The sequence below is a fragment of the Sorex araneus genome, chromosome 1 (genome assembly GCF_027595985.1).
Source record: "Sorex araneus isolate mSorAra2 chromosome 1, mSorAra2.pri, whole genome shotgun sequence".
NCBI classification, from domain to species: Eukaryota; Metazoa; Chordata; class Mammalia; order Eulipotyphla; family Soricidae; genus Sorex; species Sorex araneus.
In genome coordinates, this window is record NC_073302.1 from 176,222,541 (window position 1) to 176,240,697 (window position 18,157).

General features: G+C 44.3%; 1 protein-coding gene across 1 annotated transcript in view; it reads right to left on the reverse strand.

The window, feature by feature from the left end:
- Positions 1–17,920, reverse strand: part of SLC25A46 (solute carrier family 25 member 46) — a 28,042-nt gene extending 10,122 nt beyond the window's left edge. Inside the window, exons 1-5 of the mRNA XM_055145364.1 lie at positions 17,609–17,920; positions 14,744–14,786; positions 13,565–13,622; positions 9,545–9,622; positions 8,860–8,960 (exon numbers count right to left, since the gene is read on the reverse strand). Of these exons, the coding sequence (XP_055001339.1) occupies positions 8,860–8,960; positions 9,545–9,622; positions 13,565–13,622; positions 14,744–14,786; positions 17,609–17,855 (527 nt within the window). The 5' untranslated portion in view covers positions 17,856–17,920. The remainder of the gene's footprint in view (positions 1–8,859; positions 8,961–9,544; positions 9,623–13,564; positions 13,623–14,743; positions 14,787–17,608) is intronic.
- Positions 17,921–18,157: the final 237 nt, after the last annotated feature.

Genomic DNA, 18,157 nt, shown 5'->3' on the forward strand with positions numbered 1-18,157 from the left:
TATTGCTTTATAAAATGGGTTGATCTGCCACAGCTCTAAAAATTTAAATTAGCCTACTGTAATACTAAGGAGGGCAGCAAAAACATCTACGGATTAGGAAAGCTCTGTTGAGATCATCAAAACAGGTATAAATATATCTATTATTTTCATAAGCAAACACTGTCCTTGCAAATAAACAACACAAGTCAGGAATGTAACTGACTTGCTTTTTCTTAAAATAAAGTTTATACTTGATCAATATGCATATATCATATGCATAATCAATACACAAAAGAGTAGAGTTCTTAACTATATTTAAGCTTTACTAGTTATTACTTTTCATTCTCACATGCTCAAAAAGCTGCTTGAAAAATGTTCCCTTAAGCCCAGTCCAAATGGTTTATCTCAACTCTCCTCAGGCTAACTTTCTAACCTGCTATTTCCATGCCTAACCTCTCTGATTCTGAACCCACTCCAACTGGCTTCCAGCCCACTACTGTGCGAAATGGCCTTTTCAAGGTCTCTGTGCCCTCTGTGCCCACTGGCCCTCTGGAAGTGTAGAGCGTGCTTTTCTTGCTCCATCTGCAGCTGACATGCTCTTCAGCCTCCTGCAGTCTCCGGCCCGAGTCCTGGTGCTCTGCTCTGCTGGTCATCTCTCCCCTTGGACTCCTCTGAAGGAACTTTCTAAAGTCTCAGTCCCGCCTCTAACTCTTTGTGCTATACTCCTTTCCCGAGCGACCTCACTCTAAATGATGACTTCAACACCCTTCAAATCTATCTCCAGCTTAGACTTCTCCATAGTCAACCAAGTCCCCAATAGCACCTTGTTCAAAAATCAAGCTTGTGGTATTTTCTCTAGTCTCAGATTTCTCGGGTGTTCCTTACTTAGTAATTGTTGATCAGAGAAGAAACTATTAGAGAAAAACTGCGGCATTTAATATATAATATTTTTAATTCAATGAACTCTAGAGTCATTAGGAAAAACATAGGTAGAAAACTGTAACAGTATTTATATTGCTATCGCTACAGATGTGAGAGAAGAGTGAAATTAAAATTAAGCCCCAGGAGGTGTGTAAGAGACCCATCTCCACAGGTCCAGAGAGGCAGTGGAGGATGGAGAATGCTTGCTGTGCATGCAGCCAAGCCTGGGTCCATCCTGGTTTCAGACATGGTCTCCTGGATCAATCTCAAGGATTGACCCCTGAGCACAGCTACATATGCCCCACCCCCTCCCACTGCCAAAAAAAAAAAAAAGCGAATGATCCAGGCAGCTACTCCTTATGTTAATAATATGAGAAATGCCACATAAAGTCAGAGGGCACTTCTAGCTGGAGCAACAATTCTAACTCATTCCTCCTGGTTTGGGAAGGGATCTGAGTGGCAGAGAAAGAAAAGCATGACAAGAGAATGATTCAGAACAGTATTTCCTCCCCTAAATTAAAAATGTGCTTGTACCTTTTTTTTTAAATGACACTTAGAAACTACTAGCCTCCTGCCTCAATAGACACAAATCCTCTTAAAAATTTTTTCCAATGTAACAGTAATTGGTGTGAAAAACTAAGTATTAGTAAATCACAGGTTCTACCAGTGGCTATTATGCAATAAGGAAGTTCAGGCCAACAGGGTCCAAAGCACAACCTCCTCCAGAAGCTGCTTCTCAGAGCCGCTGTGTCTACTGTCTGATCCAACTCGGTTTCCCACAAGGAAGCTCCACCCTGCCCCAAGAAGTTAAGAGAAAAAAAAAAAATCTGCACCATTTCTCAGCCCTTCCCAACTGTTAGCACCCATAGCTTGCTTCTTTCCCAAAGCCCCCATCCTACTGACCAACCCTCCATGGATATGGTTTCCACCTGTGGACTCCCTAGAACATCCTGGGGGCTCAGAGAGGAGACTATGGCCCCAAATGTTGCATGCAGCTTAGTGATGACTTTATCTGACAAGTGGTTCACATGTCAAAACCCTTGAAGACAGTCGTGGCCACCTCCTTATTTCCTAAGCATTACCCCTAAACTCGATGCCAGTTTAGGAACATGCAATGACTCTATCAACTGCATTCAAGGAGCTTTCAGAGGTGCCTACTGAAACCCACTAGAAGACTGTGTGCTCCCGGTCTGTAGGATAACATAGCCTCACGTAGTTTAGGTTTATTGGGTTACTCCCATTACAGTGCTCCTATTCCTCTTTGTTTATTTGTAGCTTCTTTCTTAGTGTTCTGTTGACTTGTAAATAATGTTTTTCTCTTCTCCTTGAGTCCTTTGCATAGTTTATTCAGAGCAAGTCCTTTTTGTATGGACACAGGAAGACTTAACAAATGCTATGCTTTTGTAACCTGGGAGTCATTTGACTCTACATGATATTTTCCTCCAGGGCATCTGTTCTCTCTTTTTTTTTTTTTTTGGCTTTTTGGGTCACACCCGGCAATGCACAGAGGTTACTCCTGGCTCTGCACTCAGGAATCACCCCTGGCGGTGCTCAGGGGACCATATGGGATGCTGGGAATCGAACCCGGGTCGGCCGCGTGCAAGGCAAACGCCCTACCCGCTGTGCTATTGCTCCAGCCCCGGGCATCTGTTCTCTTGACCTAAGCCTCAGCTGCCCTTACTTCCTAGCACCCCCAAAGCACGGTCCCGACGTGGGACAAGAAGGACCCAGGGCAAGCGGTGAGTTGTGTGCTACCCTGGCATCGAGATGGGCCTGGCCAAAGTGCCTAATGCTTAACTATAAGTTAAGAGCTTGATCATGGACAAATGTTGTCATGATCCAAACAGTGATAACTAGATTTGGACCCTGCTAGGGTGAGGAATGATTAATCTGGCCTGAGTGCTGTGGTCTGAGCCTGTGGCAAGATGTTGCCAGGAGAGCTGCCTTGCTAGCCTCAATGTATCCCTTGCTATGTACATACAAAAATAACTAGTATTAAGATGTTAATAAGTTCTTGGACTAAGGAAAAGAAAAAAACCTTAAGAGTGAGGAAGGGCTGTGGAGTGCCCTGCCCTCAGGAAGGGCTTTCTTATGTTAATTTGGCTACCTGGCTGGTTGTAGCCTAGAGGGCAAGGTGGGAGAGACAAGGAGGAAGAGAGAGAGAAGCCAGAGGGAAGCAGCAGTTGAGCAGTAGATCCAGAGAGAGGCCGGAGCTGGGAGTGCGGGAGATGAGAAAGATGAAAGATTGAATAAACGGTAACTAATCAGCAACCAGCTTGGTCCTCGTTCTTCCTTCGCCTGTCCTTGACCACCGGCCGTCCCGATTCAGTCCACACACTGCGGTTCCAGAGCACCGAACGCAGGCGGTGAGACAGAGCCGCCCGGAGAGCCTGCGAGTGCACGCGCCCCCTCGGCGTTTTTTAGTTTTTTACACTGGTCCAAGCTATGATTCTTTCCTACCTAAAACAATACTGCAGTTTATGAACAATTACGCTCCCATTTATCTTGGTCTATTGTGACTTTTCTCATCTCCCATGACAATGATCCTTTAAACTGTGAATCTGAACCTGAGAAACACATCTGCAGGCCTGAACACATGGTCTGCATGCAGGAGGTGCAGGGCCAATCCCCGCCACAAAGATTCCTCCCCCAGCACTGCCAGGAGTGAACCCGGAGCACTGCTGAGGGCCCACAAATGATCGCTGCCTCTCACCACACCAAAGTGTCCAAGGCCCCCAACCTATTTTCCTATGCCATGTTCCTTGTTTTGTTCCTGTATATACCACAGACAATTGATTGAGGTTTTCCTGTATTTGTTTTGATCTCTGACTTATTTCACTTAACTTAGTGTTCTCCAGTTCAATCCAAATTGCAACAAACAGAAAGATTTCATCTTTTCTTACAGCATATGCCGAAATTACTTGTATTATTTTTATTATCAGGCAACATGCTGATGGCAGAATTAGTGTTAAGGATCTTGACATACAGTTATGACAACTCACCACCACCAAAATACCCGACTCTCCACTAATGACCCAATACCATTTCAAGTAAAGCAAAAAGCCTGCCCAAAGTCCCAGGGTGTGGCACAGTGCCTTTCTCCACCAAAAGTGTCACCCTGATGCTGTGGCTGAGCTGCAGCCTTTAGAGTTGTCTGAAAGGCCATGCACAGGCTGGCTCTCCCCTTTCTCGATAGTCTCACACTGGCCTCCATGGAGCTATGACCATCAGCAGCTGGGCCTGCTCTGGGTCACTGGGTGTCCACCCTCCCTCCCGGCCACACAGGCACCATCTTCACTCTAACTCTTCTCTGTAACTCGATAACTGGATCTCACCTCAGTCACCCTTTACTGGAAATGATACCCCCTCAGTACTCTCCAGAATCACATCTTTCCACTGAGAACATAGCTCAGTTTGTAATTATTTCTCTTGTAGTGAGATTATTTAAGTCAGTATTTGTCCTGTACACTTGATTCTTTTTCTGGTGCTCAGGGCTTCCTTCTGGCTCTGTGCACAGTCCTGCTCAGAGGTGGGAGGGTGTCCAGGGATGAACCTGTCGGCCAATGCATGCAGGCGCCCCACCACTTTACTGTCTCTTCAGCCCTTCCTGACATTGGCTTAGAACCTGGTGTAGAGTTCTTCCAGTGCAGGAGAATGATCCTTCTCACTGCACGCTTGATAATGAGCAGATGATGTAGCATACAGTAGGCATTCAGGAAATAAGCAAGCAAACATATTAATTAATGAGTGGGACTTATCCCCCAAATTATCCAAGTAGAATATACGGAAGACAACCATTATCATCTTTATCCCTATGACTCAGAGCAAAAAATATAATAACGTTTAATGAATTCCTGTGCCTTTCCATTCTTTTTTCTGCCTCAAACCTGAAGATAAGTCATAAATTCACCTGTGCTTTAGAGAGAGAGCATTCTCTGTCTAAAGAGAGTAAAAATTAGCATAGTCAGGATTTGTTTTGACTGCAATACAGAATTCACTGTGCTTTGCCATGCTGAAATTCCAGAATTTTGCAAAACTTTTAGAGAACTTTACACTTGCTGGAAAATACAAAGAATATAAAATATAAACTTATGATCATAGCCCGTGATCTATAAAGTCTGAGGCCATAGAGACAATACAGTGGGTAGCTTGCCTTGCACTTCGCCAACCTCCATTCAATCTCAGCACCCCATGTGGAACCCTGAGCACTGTCCAAACGAGGGGCATTGTCTTCTGGCCCCCAAAACAAAATAAGTTAGCCAAGGTTTGCTATCAGCCTCTCTTGCTTTCATTTCCTGTATAGACTGAATTGCAAGATTAACAAAGGAGTGCCTATAGCTTCAACATGTTTACAACTCCTTATCAATGGTTTCAGGTTTTAGTTTTGTATCCTCCCAGGTGGGCTGGAGCGATAGCACAGCAGTAAGGCATTTGCCTTGCACGCGGCCAACCCTGGTCCGATTCCTCCGCCCCTCTTGGAGAGCCTAGCAAGCTACCGAGAGTATCTTGCCTGCATGACAGAGCCTGGCAAGCTACCCGTGGCGTATTCGATATGCCAAAAACAATAACAAGTCTCACAATGGAGACATTACTGGTGTCCGCTCGAGCAAATCGATGAGCAACGGGATGACAGTGACAGTGATCAATGCCCTAAACTAACCCTTCCAGATGACAACTTTGGAATTTTAAATCACTCAATGCCTTTAACATTATCCCTTGGATACAGTGCTGACAGAGAAAGAAGGTCCTGCCAACAATAAACAAATCTGTAATTTCCAAAATTCTTTTCATATAGTCCTTGCAAAGCCCCATTTCTTTATGCTGAGGTGCTATTATCCCAAAGATTTATCTTCCAATGCTTTAGCCTCAATGCTCATCTTTTTTTCACCCAATGACCTTATTCTGCTTCAGAGGGAACAGAGACTCTGAAGGCAGTTTCTGGACTTCCATACTCCCATGTCTAGGGCCCTATTTTTCCTGATCTTCTATTTTCAGTCTTTTCTGTGAGTAGCTCTTATACCTAATCCTTCTCTTCTCTAGCCCCTTACACTGACACACAAGTACAATCAACGTCACCCAGGATTTTGTCCCTAGTCCACTTTATGTCACTCAGTACACACTTTTCCCTTTAGAAGAGTCAATTATCTAATGCTTCCATATCTACTTTTAGCTCAAGATTTCAATGCTATGCCAGTGAATTCTTAGTGACTCTGTCTGACTCGTGAGTCTAACTGTGATAAACATATTCCTCTATAGGATCTTGAAGAGTCTCAAACTTATCTATTTGAAGTTCAAGTTTTATCTTTATTCCACTCAAATTATTCTCCATGAATTCTCAAACTGCTTCCAATCTAGAAATTGCAGTTACAGCATAAAATTCACTTTCTCTTATCTCCCCATTTTTCACAGTTCGCCACTGGCATTCCTTTAGAATCCCTCTCCAGGTCATCATTTTCTGTTCTAGTCAGTTCAGAACTTTTAGTCTGCCCTAGATTACTACAAAGATGATCTATAAACCTATCTATATCAATTCCCTTTTAAAACTGCTCCTTGAATACGGCCTACTCAAAACCATCAAATGTTTAAAAGAAACAGAACCAAAAACACTTTAGACCCCAACTTCTAAGAGGATGAAAGTCCTACAAAAGCCAAACCATGCCTCTGTCGACTCTCCTAGCCCTACGCATTTGTGATTCCGAGTAAACGATGGTGACTACCCAGACCTGTTCCCCTCCATGAACTGGCCATGCTATCCTTCACTGCAATATCAATCTGCTAAGTACACTTTTATTCACAATGCAAACTTAACTCAAGTTCCAGATTTGTTCTGGTGGTGTTTAGGGCTTGTTCCTGACTCTGTATTCAGGGATCACTCCTACTGGGGCTCGGGGTCAGGAATCAAACTGGGCCAATTGTATGCAAAACAAACACCATACCCACTACACTATCTCCCTGACACTTAGTTCCAGATATTTTTTAAAATCCTTGCTAATAAGTCCAGGCAAAGTTTCCTGGGGGCTAAGAAATAAGTTTCATTATTGCACAATCAAAGTGTATAATAACTTGATTATATGTCTTCACTCATCAAACAGCTCCTTAAGAGCAGGACTTAGGTACTCCTGTCTGTATCTTAGCTAATGCCTGACAACAACAGAGGAATGAAAAAAGATAATGATATAAGACCAGGAAATACTTAGAAGCATGCAACTTAAATGAAAGTAAGTTTTACCTCCATTTCCTCTCTTCTTTATTCAGGCTAGATTTGAGAACCCAAAATAGCTCCCATGCTCCCTTTCTGCTACAGCTAGCTGTGGCAATGGCAGGATGCTCAGCCCAACAGAGCAATCTGACAGTATTTTGTCAAGGACACACAGGACACCAACAGGACAATCTGACTGTCAAGGACAAACGAGGCGCCAAAAGGACATTCTGACTGTCTAAGGCATACTAGGCTATAACAGGACACACTGACTGTCTAGGACATATTAGGTATCAACAGAAAACTGACTGTCTAGGACACACTAGGTGCCAACAGGACACTCAGTCTAGGACACACTAGGCTACAACAGGACACTCTGACTGTCTAGGACACTCTAGGCGCCAACAGGGTACTATTCTAGGACACACTTGCGCCAACAGGGCACTCTGACTGTCCAGGACACACTAGGCGCCAACAGGGCACTCTGACTGTCTAGGACACATTAGGGGCCAACAGGACACTCTGTCTAGGACACACTTGCGCCAACAGGGCAATATGACTGTCTAGGACACAGTAGGCTATAACAGGACACTCTGTCTAGGACACATTAGGGGCCAACAGGACACTCTGACTGTCTAGGACACACTAGGCGCCAACAGGGCACTTTGACTGTCTAGGACACATTAGGGGCCAACAGGGCACTCTGTCTAGGACACTGGTGCCAACAGGACACTCTGTCTAGGACACACTAGGTGCCAACAGGGAACTCTGTCTAGGACACGTTAGGGGCCAACCGGGCACTCTGACTGTCTAGGTTACACTAGGTGCCAACAGGGCACTCTGACTGTCTAGGTTACACTAGGCGCCAACCGGGCACTCTGACTATCTAGGATACACTAGGTGCCAACAGGGCACTCTGACTGTCTAGGACACATTAGGGGCCAACAGGGCACTATGACTGTCTAGGACACATTAGGGGCCAACAGCACACTATGACTGTCTAGGACACATTAGGGGCCAACAGGGCACACTGTCTAGGACACACTAGGCGCCAACAGGGAACTCTGTCTAGGATATACTAGGTGCCAACAGGGCACTCTGACTGTCTAGAACACATTAGGGCCAACAGGGCACTCTGTCTAGGACACATTAGGGGCCAACAGTACACTATGACTGTTTAGGACACATTAGGGGCCAACAGGGCACCCTGTCTAGGACATACTTGGTGCCAACAGGGCACACTGTCTAGGACACACTAGGTGCCAACAGGGAACTCTGTCTAGGATACACTAGGTGCCAACAGGGCACTCTGACTGTCTAGGACACATTAGGGGCCAACAGGGCACTCTGACTGTCTAGGACACATTAGGGGCCAATAGCACACTATGACTGTCTAGGACACATTAGGGGCCAACAGGGCACCCTGTCTAGGACACACTTGGTGCCAACAGGGCACACTGTCTAGGACACACTAGGTGCCAACAGGGCAGTGTTTCTGCAGGGCACACTCAGGCATGGTGCTCACACGAGGCTGCAGTACATGTGACGGCCACTGTTTAGTGCCATGAGTCACCGATGGCCATGCTGCTGGGCTTTTTGAGAGCCTGTTGGTAGTGATTGAACTCCTTCCTCAGGTCTGCAAAACAGGTGCTCTACCGCTGAGCCAGCACCAGGTCCCAAGACACAAAAATACATGAGAAAAGCTCATATGTGTAGCAGATTTAAGCTAAATACTGAGAAAACAACAAAAGAAAAGGTACCTTGGCAAAGGTGTGAATTCACTGATTAGTCCCTCTGCTCCAAGTGTCACCCCCTGGACAATAAATGTACTTCCCATTCCTTTCCACAGGGCTCGTGGTCCCTAAAGTGAACACAATTCAATGTCATTTCTCTTAATGCCTAATTAGGATACAGAAAGATCTTAATAAAATGTGAGAGTGGATATTTACCGATATATTCCAACAATAGCCTTCTAACAGCATTCTCCCATCTCCTCCCACCTGGAGACCAGTACAGTTCTCACTGGCACACTGACAGGCTGGCCTGAGCAACGAGGCAGATCCAGAGTTTTCCTACTTCTTACACCTCAAGCGGTACTGATCCAAGGACCAGTAATTGAAGAGCACTGTTCTAAAGCTCACTGAGAATGTGTAGCTTTTCACTGCAATTTCAGTATTTGTGGCGGGGTGGGGCGGGGCTAAATTTAGGTCAAGATGAGTACTGAAGTTAATTTAATTAAGTGTAATAATTAAATACATCTAGTATTTTTATTATCTTGGCAAAGGTATAAATTCACTAATGATTTTAGAAGATCAAAGAGATCATAAATATGGTTTTAGTTTTTGTACAAGAATTTAGATATTTTTATCAAACAGAATTATTCTTATTACTAACACCAAATGGCACTTAAATGTATCTTAAATAGAATCTATGAACAAATCTTACCTGAGTTTTGTTGAAGCTATACATAATATTTATGACTGTAAATGGAGTGAGGTGATAATACCGAGCATGGTAATTAACCTATAAAAAAATATATTAAGTGATTATTTTCTGCCAGTTTTTTCCAAGACATAACAAAGTCAAAAAAACAAACAGTAGAGCCAAAGAATAAACAAAAAATCAAAATTTCGATTTAAATTTCAGCATAAATTACAAATGAGTAAAATTACTCTTATTTATTTATTTATTTATTTGCTCTTTTTGGATCACACCCTGCAATGCTCAGGGGTTACTCCTGGCTCTGCACTCAGGGATCACTCCTGGAGGTACTTGGGATGTGGGGGATTGAACCCAGGTCAGCTGTGTGCAAGGCAAATGCCCTAGCACTGCACTATTGCTCCGGCCCCTACTCTTAAATTTTTTATTAAAAAATCTGGAAGTATGGCATTAAATAGACCCCTAAAAAACAATACAATATACACAGAAGTGTAGACAATAAAACAAAGATGTTCTGTTTACTCATATTAAACATTATAATTGTATTTATTGTGGCAAAATACTCGTGCCATTTAACATAGGAGAGTCAAGAAGAATTCCTCCAATAGCAGATTTTTCATCTCCTAGGAGTGTGGGCCTTCCAAACGATGAGTTATCATGAATTGAATAATAATTTAAATCAGGTATGAGAATCAAAACCAATACTGAATGAAATAAAAACTATCAGAACATACTACACATATTTGGGTATCATTTCATAAAACTTGAAAAAAAAAAAAAGAAAGACTCTCGCCTGAGTGATAGTACAGTGGAGAGGGCATTTACCTTGCACGCAGCTAACCAGGGTTCAATGCTCCCATATGGTCCCCTGACCACCACCAGGAGTGATTTATGAGTGCAGAGATGGGAATAAGCCCTGAACATTACCAAGTGTGTTCAAAAAGCCAAATAAACAAATATACTAAAATGTTCATATACATATTGGATCATAATGTATTGTTAGTTTTAGTAAATATAAGTCTAAGCTATTTAAATAGTCATCTCTCTTTCTAGACAAATGCATATTTTTGGTATTAAGCATAAGCAGATTAACTTATTTGCATCTTTTCTAATTCAGTTTTCAGAGAAGTGAAATTACACATGTCTACCATAATGTGGTCTAATTCCTAAAAGTATTTCTTTTAGGGTATTTCTAAAAGTATAAAAAAACTATTTCTAAAGTATATTTGTGCTGCTATGTTCATCGCAACACTACTCACAATATCCAAGAACTGGAAACAGCCCAAATGCCCCAGAGGAGATGAATGCATAAAGAAACTGTGGTGTCCACAGACACATCGGCTGTAAGAACGATGAAACGCAGTTTAGCGCTCTGTGGGACAGCCTGGACAGAAGCGTGCTTTACTCTAGTCAGAAGGAGAGGGACAGGTACAGACGTAAAGAAAAATATGAAGGCATCAACAAATGGCCATAGGGAACAGAACCTGAAATTGGTCTACAGAACAAAGCCTATCAGGAGCTCGGCAGAGGTGGGAGAAACTCCTTTGACACTGGTGAGGGAAGCAGATACTCCTGCTGGGTGTGATGTTAAAACACTGTGTGCATGAAACTCTCTCATCAGCAGTATTATAAATCATAGTGCCTCAATAAAATGGGTGAGAGGTACTTTCATAGTGATGTTTATTTGTATTTGCCCAATGTACAGATATTTTCAATAGTGAAAAGTAATAATGGATAAAACTGTTTACTCCTTATCATGACACAAGGTACTGGCACTAACCTGTTTTTGAAAATTGCACATTGTGAAGTCTGGGAGTTAGCACAGCCTGGAAGATAGCACAGGGTTACCCCTGACATTCTGATTGACCCTGGGAGACAGCACAAGTTTACCCTGATATTCTGTCAGACCCTGGGTAACAGCACAGGGTTACCCTTGACATGCTAACTGACCTTAGGAGATAGCAGAGTTGCGCCTGACAGGCTGACTGACCTTGGGAGACAGCACAGGGTTGTCCCTCACATGCTGATGGATCCTAGGAGATAGCACAGGGTTGCCCCTGACATGTTGACTAACCCTGGGAGAGTCAAGAAGCACAAAGTTGCCCCTGACAGGCTGACAAACCCTAAGAGATGGCACAGGGTTGCCCCTGATAGGCTGAATGACCCTGAGAGATCGAACAGGGCTGCCCCTGTCAGGCTGACAGACCTTAAAAGATAGCACATGATTGCCCCTGACAGGCTGACTGACCCTAGGAGAGAGCGCAGGGTTGCCCGTGACAGTCTGACTAACCCTGGGAGAGTCAGGTGGCAGAGTTGCCCCTGACAGGCTGATGGGCCCTAAGAGATGGCACAGGGTTGCCCCTGACAGGCTGACTGACCCTGAGAGACAGAACAGGGTTGCCCCTGACAGGCTGACGCGCTCTAAGAGATAGCACTGGGTTGTCACTGACAGGCTGACTGACCCTGGGAGATAGAACAGGGTTGCCCCTGATAGGCTGACTGACCCTGGGAGACAAAACAGGGTTGCCCCTGACAGACTGACGGGCCCTAACAGATAGCACAAGACTGCCCCTGAGAGGCTGACAAACCCTAGGAGATAGCACAGGGTTACCCCTGACATGCTGATTCGCCCTAGTTTGATCCCCAGCACCCAATGGTGCCAACCCCCACAAGCATTGCAGATCTACAGGCCCAAGCATCATCACAGTCTATGATTCTAACATCAGCTGACTGACACAGCTGGCCTGTGGCCCCTTTTCAAAATAATTATTTTATAAAATCTCTCCCATTAATAAGCACACATCTATGCCCAATTAACAGTGTTGCAGTGATCAAAGCAGATAGCAGGGCTGAAGAGACAGTACTGTGGGCAGGTCACTTGCCTTGCAAGGTGCAGACCCAGGTTTGATCGCTAGCTCCCCTGATCCCCCACCGGGATCGATCCCTGAGAACAGAATGAGGAGTATGCCTTGAGCACCACAGCGTATAGCCCAAAAATCTAACAAGCAAACAAAAAATCAAAGAGAAAGAGAGAAAAAGCTGCTACCTGTCAAGAAAAAGCACTGTGTGTGATGGAGTTGCACAGCTGAGCTACCCATGGACTTCATTCACATTTGGGAGGGACGTCTTTACAAAACAACAAGGTCAGTTTGGTGATTTAAACAATCAAAAAACTTAAAGTATTATTTTCCTAAAGATGAAACTGAGATTATAAGCAAATATTAGAATTTTGAAAAACAGCATTCACCATCAAGATTTTAAACTGAAATATTTTTGACAAGATTGGTGATTTTAATTATTTTCATATTGTATGTACAATTAACTAGATCTCTACAGAATAGATGTATGTTCACTAAGTAAGTTTAACTTTTTAAACAACATTAAAATCTGTTGATTTAAACTATGTGTTTATTCAACATACAGTATGAATCAATAGATTTTAATGTTACAGTTTAAAAAGTTAACTTATGTGGCTTTTCTTTTTCTTTACTTTTTTCTGTTTTTTTTTTTTTTTTTTTGGTTTTGGGCCACAACTGGCGGTGCTCAGGGCTTACTCCTGGCTCTGTACTCTGGGATCACTTCTGGCAGGGCTCAGGGGACTTTATGGAGTGCCAGGATCAAAACTGGGTAGGTCACATGCAAGGCAAATGCCCTACAGCTGTACTATCATAGACATGAAAATATGACTACCTTCTATTATACCAAAAATTAAAAATATTTGCACAAAAATGAAAGTTCTTTTTCATAAAAATCCTTATTTAATATTTAATTATATCAATTTATGAATTAGTAAACATTTTTTAATTCCAGTTTTAATTTCTGAAATATAACACAAACAAGTTCTTTGAAGTAACCAGTTGATGTTTTAAACAGGAGGTTTCAAAACCCAAAAGTTTCAGAACTGATACAGATTTTCATAATATTTTGCTCATATGGGAATAGAGATTACAAGGTCTGCCATTAACCTGAACTGTACATTTCAAATCAGGGCTAGAATAATTATAAGGTGATAGAAAGTCTATTTACCTGACACTGTCGGCGCAGAACAATGCAAGGATGGGCCAGTACATTTTCTGTAAATAGACTGCATAACAGTTGAATTTTATTAACAGTGAAATGAGTAAAGCAACTTATCTATTCCTATTTCTAGTACAAATTTAAGTTATAATACATCTGAAATTATTTCCTGAACAGTAATGCATTGTTTTTATTTCTCATTCTTAAGAGATAAACTGTTCTTTTAAAATATCTGACATCCTTCCAAATTCCTCTACCAATGACAAAATTCTGTATGATTTTTGCAAACCAGTGAGCAAGGAAACCAATATAAATATGCATGTACTATAAAGATAAGGCTTTATCACGCCATGCCTGATAGGAAGTTCCTCTCAGACAATTGTGTTGCTCTCCACTTCTCAGAGGTAGCCCTGTGAGCAAAGCTCCCGCCAGCAGTGCCATCACCATCTCATCTTCACCATTAGCTCTCTGCTATTTCTGGTTCTAATAGAACCTTGAACTTAGCAATTTTAGTGACCATGTTAGCTGACTTGTATTTATGTAGCATGTATTTCTTCTGAAAATATTTCCAACTAGTTAATTGTAATGTGGTCCACATAGCTGTACATACCTATGTGTATTAATACATCAAATAAAAGTTCCAAGTACAAAAAGTGAGGCTAAAAAAAAAAGTAACTCTCAGAATGAATCATTTAATATGCAAATTTTGCTTCTGCCTTTAACATCTTTAGATTTAATTTTGCAAACAAGCAATTTTTTCTTGATTCATGTACTTGTAACAGTTATATTTTGATTAAAAACACTGAGTTTTTCTGGCATGAAATAAAAGCCTTTGTGAAACAAAGATGTTAATTTAAAAATATAGTAAATTAAATACTGCTTCATATTGCTAAATGTATTACTAAATATTGTAAGTTTTGCTAAACTTGAGTACTAAAAAGAATCAATGTACAATTTATTATGAACATACCAAGATGAGAATTGACAATCCTTAAAAAATTATTTTATGACTATAAAATTGAATAACTATTTTCTATTCTTACTAGAAAAAATAGAATTTAAATAACAATTTCTTGGAAAATTTTAGTATTTAATATACCGCTCAAAAAGAAACTAAAGCAATAGTAGCAATTTATTTTAAGTTACATTTTAAAAAATTAAATTAAGAATTTTTAGGTAAAATTTTACCTTGCAAGTCCAATACCAAATCCAGCAAATCTATTCAACTGTTCTAAAAAGAGAAGAAATAAGATCATTCATAACCAACATTTCGGTTTACTGTTAAAACACATTTTCTCAACATGACATTTAAAATTTAGTTCCCTAAATCAGGTAGCTCACCAGCTGTGCTGAGCACATCCTTTACAGGAGTTTGATTCCCATCACTGTGGAGGGCTGCAGGGAGTGACAGCTGGGCTCTACCAGCCAGGAGAACCCCTGAGTCCCAAATCAAATCCAGCACAACTTCCAAGGCCAGGATGTGCTTCAACAATACAGCTCATGCCTGCACTTGTAAGGCTCCCAGGCTCAACCCCCAACATCAACAAAATCAATATGTATTTTTCTGAAAGTGGGGGATGTTGTTTGGATGTATGAACAAGCCTCTGTGAACTGTGGAAAGCTGTAAGTACATCTACACACAACTACTCATATGGCTGCAGTTCACTGGTGCTTGTGAGGCTGTGGGCAGTATGATGTTTCCCAACAAGATAAGTCTCATTTTTACACAGAATCTTCTAATTCAAAACTATTGCAACTATTTTTAAAGGTGTTAAAACATCGTATGGCCCAAATCAAGTAACACTGCAGTTAAATTTCAGGGCTACCTGTTTTTCAATTTTTGGTTTGCCCTCTCCCCCATGGCTTACTCCTGGCTCTGCACTCAGGGATCACTTCTGGTTGACTTGGGGGACTGTCCAGAGTGCCAGGGATAGAACCCAGGTCAGAAGCTTGCAAGGCAAGCACTCCACCTGTAGTACTCTCTCTAGTCTATTATTATTGCTATATCTTTTTCTTAATTGCAGTGTCAAAAATTCAATCTAGGGTCTCATCTATGCAAGGCTAGTGCTATACCACCGAGTTACAACTCTGGCCTAGGTGTTCAATTTATGACTGAGAACAAAACATTTTTAATAGGAAGTTCCAGTCAACACTTACACTAATACCTTTACCTTCCACGTTGTAAAATCAACCATTTACTACCACTGAAGGAGAACAATTGTCAAATGAATAGTACCAACTAAAAGCCAAAATTATTATAATGAAAGAGTGCTTGGGACAACCAAAATGGGTAAATAAACAAGGCCCTCTTCTCTACCTCACCAAGCTTTTAATAGTTTGGGTACCTGCTTAGTTGGGTACGTATATGCTATTGCTGATGAAATGCGATTATTGCAAAAGTTTAACACAGAAGCTTCCTATGTCTATGTCAAAATGGAAAACCAAAATTTTCTCTGAACCATAAGGTTCAAAATTATAATATCACAACCAAGGAGCCGGTAGAAATCATTTTTCTCTCTCCCCTTCATCCCTTAACTCTACCTCTAAATCTTAAAAGTTTTTAAGAAATTTAAGCAGGTTTTATGAAATGTATCGGGGCCAGAGAGAAGCAGCAGAGAGCAGGGTGTTCACTGCGCACCCGCCAGCACGGGCTCCATCCCTGGCACCCCCCAGTCCCCTGGGCCTGCCAGCAGCAACTCCTTGGCGCAGAGCCAGCAGTATGCCCTGCGCTGCGGGGAGCAGGTTCAAAGACATGCAAATAAGTAAGTTTAGAGAGACTGGAGGAGAAAGACACGTGTCCAAGAGAGAGGTCTCTTTGAAATTAGTTACACAGGCCAGGCGGGGGAGGGCACTAAGGGTGGGGGGTCTAGGGGGCGTGGGGGGTTTAGGGGCGTGGGGGTGCGGGGTGGAGCTATACTGGGATTCTTGGTGGTGGAATATGTGCACTGGTGAAGGGATGGGTATTCGAGCATTGTATAACTGAGATTTAAACCTAAAAACTTTGTAACTTTCCACATGGTGACTTAATAAAAAAATTAAAATTAAAAAAAAAAGAAAGAAAAAGAAAAAGGACACAAGTAAATACAGCAAGGCGCTCCCTCTCCCATCCAGACTGGACAGGGCCAAGTGGCCCTCCCTGGGGAGGCCTGGATTCACCCGCCTAGGAAACTCCCCGGGCCAGCCAGAAGCCTCCTGCCCAGCCGAGGGCTGCCCTTCCAATGCCGCCCTTGCAGTCTACAGGTCGCCCCCGGCACCAACAGAAAACACCACTGTTTTTTTGAAGATGCTAGGAAGGTTCACTGCAGTCACCGTGTACATTCAGGCTTGCCCCCAGCCCCTCCTCCCTGTGACCACGGAAGCGTTACGGAAAGACAGTATCAGAGTCACTCAACAAGTTAGCTGCGTAGGAACCGTAAGGGCGTTTTGCATTATCTAACCTAATTATTTGGGGATATTAAATTAAAATATTTCTTTCGCGACCGCGCGGTAAAGTAGCCAGGAGAAAACAGTATTTACACGGCACTGTCCAGGACCCTCCTCCCCAGCCTCGCCCGAGGGTCCGATGACACTGAAAGTCTACCACCCAGCTAACCAAGTACCGCTGTATTTCTGTCTCCAAAATCAGCATTAAAATCAAATGGCTAGCCAAATAACATTCAATAAAACAACGAAACTCGGCGTCAGGAGAGTGGGGCCCGCCAGCATGCCTCGTCTCGTGCGCTGAAAGCGCTGGCGCTGCTCTGACCACGGGCACCCCCTACGCCCCAGGCCGGCCAGGCCGCGCTCAGCACCACTCGGACCCCGGGGCAGAGGGTCCGCGCTCCCGACCCCGCGCAGGCCTCCCTCCGTGCGCCCCAACACAGAGGGCTGCCCGGGGCCCGCGCCCCTGCCCGCCGCCCCGCGTCCCCACCCAAGTCCCTGTCCAGGGCCCCTGCCCAAGCACCTGTCCGCCGCCCCGCGCCCCCAGGCCAGAGAACCTGCCCGCCACCCCGCGCCCCTGCCTTGACCCTCCCTACCCCGACCCCCGCTGCCCTGCCCCTCCCCTTCCCTCACCGCTGCTGTGGGCGCGCGCGTGGCCGGGGGCGGGCTCGGCGGGGGCGCGTGGCGGGGACGGGGGCGCGCCCGGAGGGCTCTTGTCGGCCCAGTGCAAGTTGCGGCTCCCCGGGATGTCGGGCGGCGGCGTCACCCAGTGGCCCAGGTCCGACGCGCTGCCGAAAGGCCTGGCCGCGAAGGGGCCGCCGTAGCCCGGCTCGCCCCGGTAGCCCAGGCCGTCAAAGCCGTCGGGCCGGCGCGGGTGCATCGCGGCAGGGCAAACCCGTCCCGGGAGCCTGACAGCCGGAAGCGACGAGGACTTCCGGGGCACGAGGCACGTGACCTGCGGCTTCCGGCGCCGGCGGGGCGTTGCCAGGGAGACGCGTCCTCCAGCCCGGCCAACCTTACTGGGGCACGTGACCGGCCGCTTCCGTTGAGGCGTTGCCAGGGAGACGCGTCCGTCAGGCGTGAGGCCTTGCTGCCGGGTTGGGGTGGGCTGCGGGTCTCTGCGCGGCGGGAGCGAGCCGCGGGCGGCGGGGGCGGGAGCGGGACCCCGCGGCCCGGGCCGGC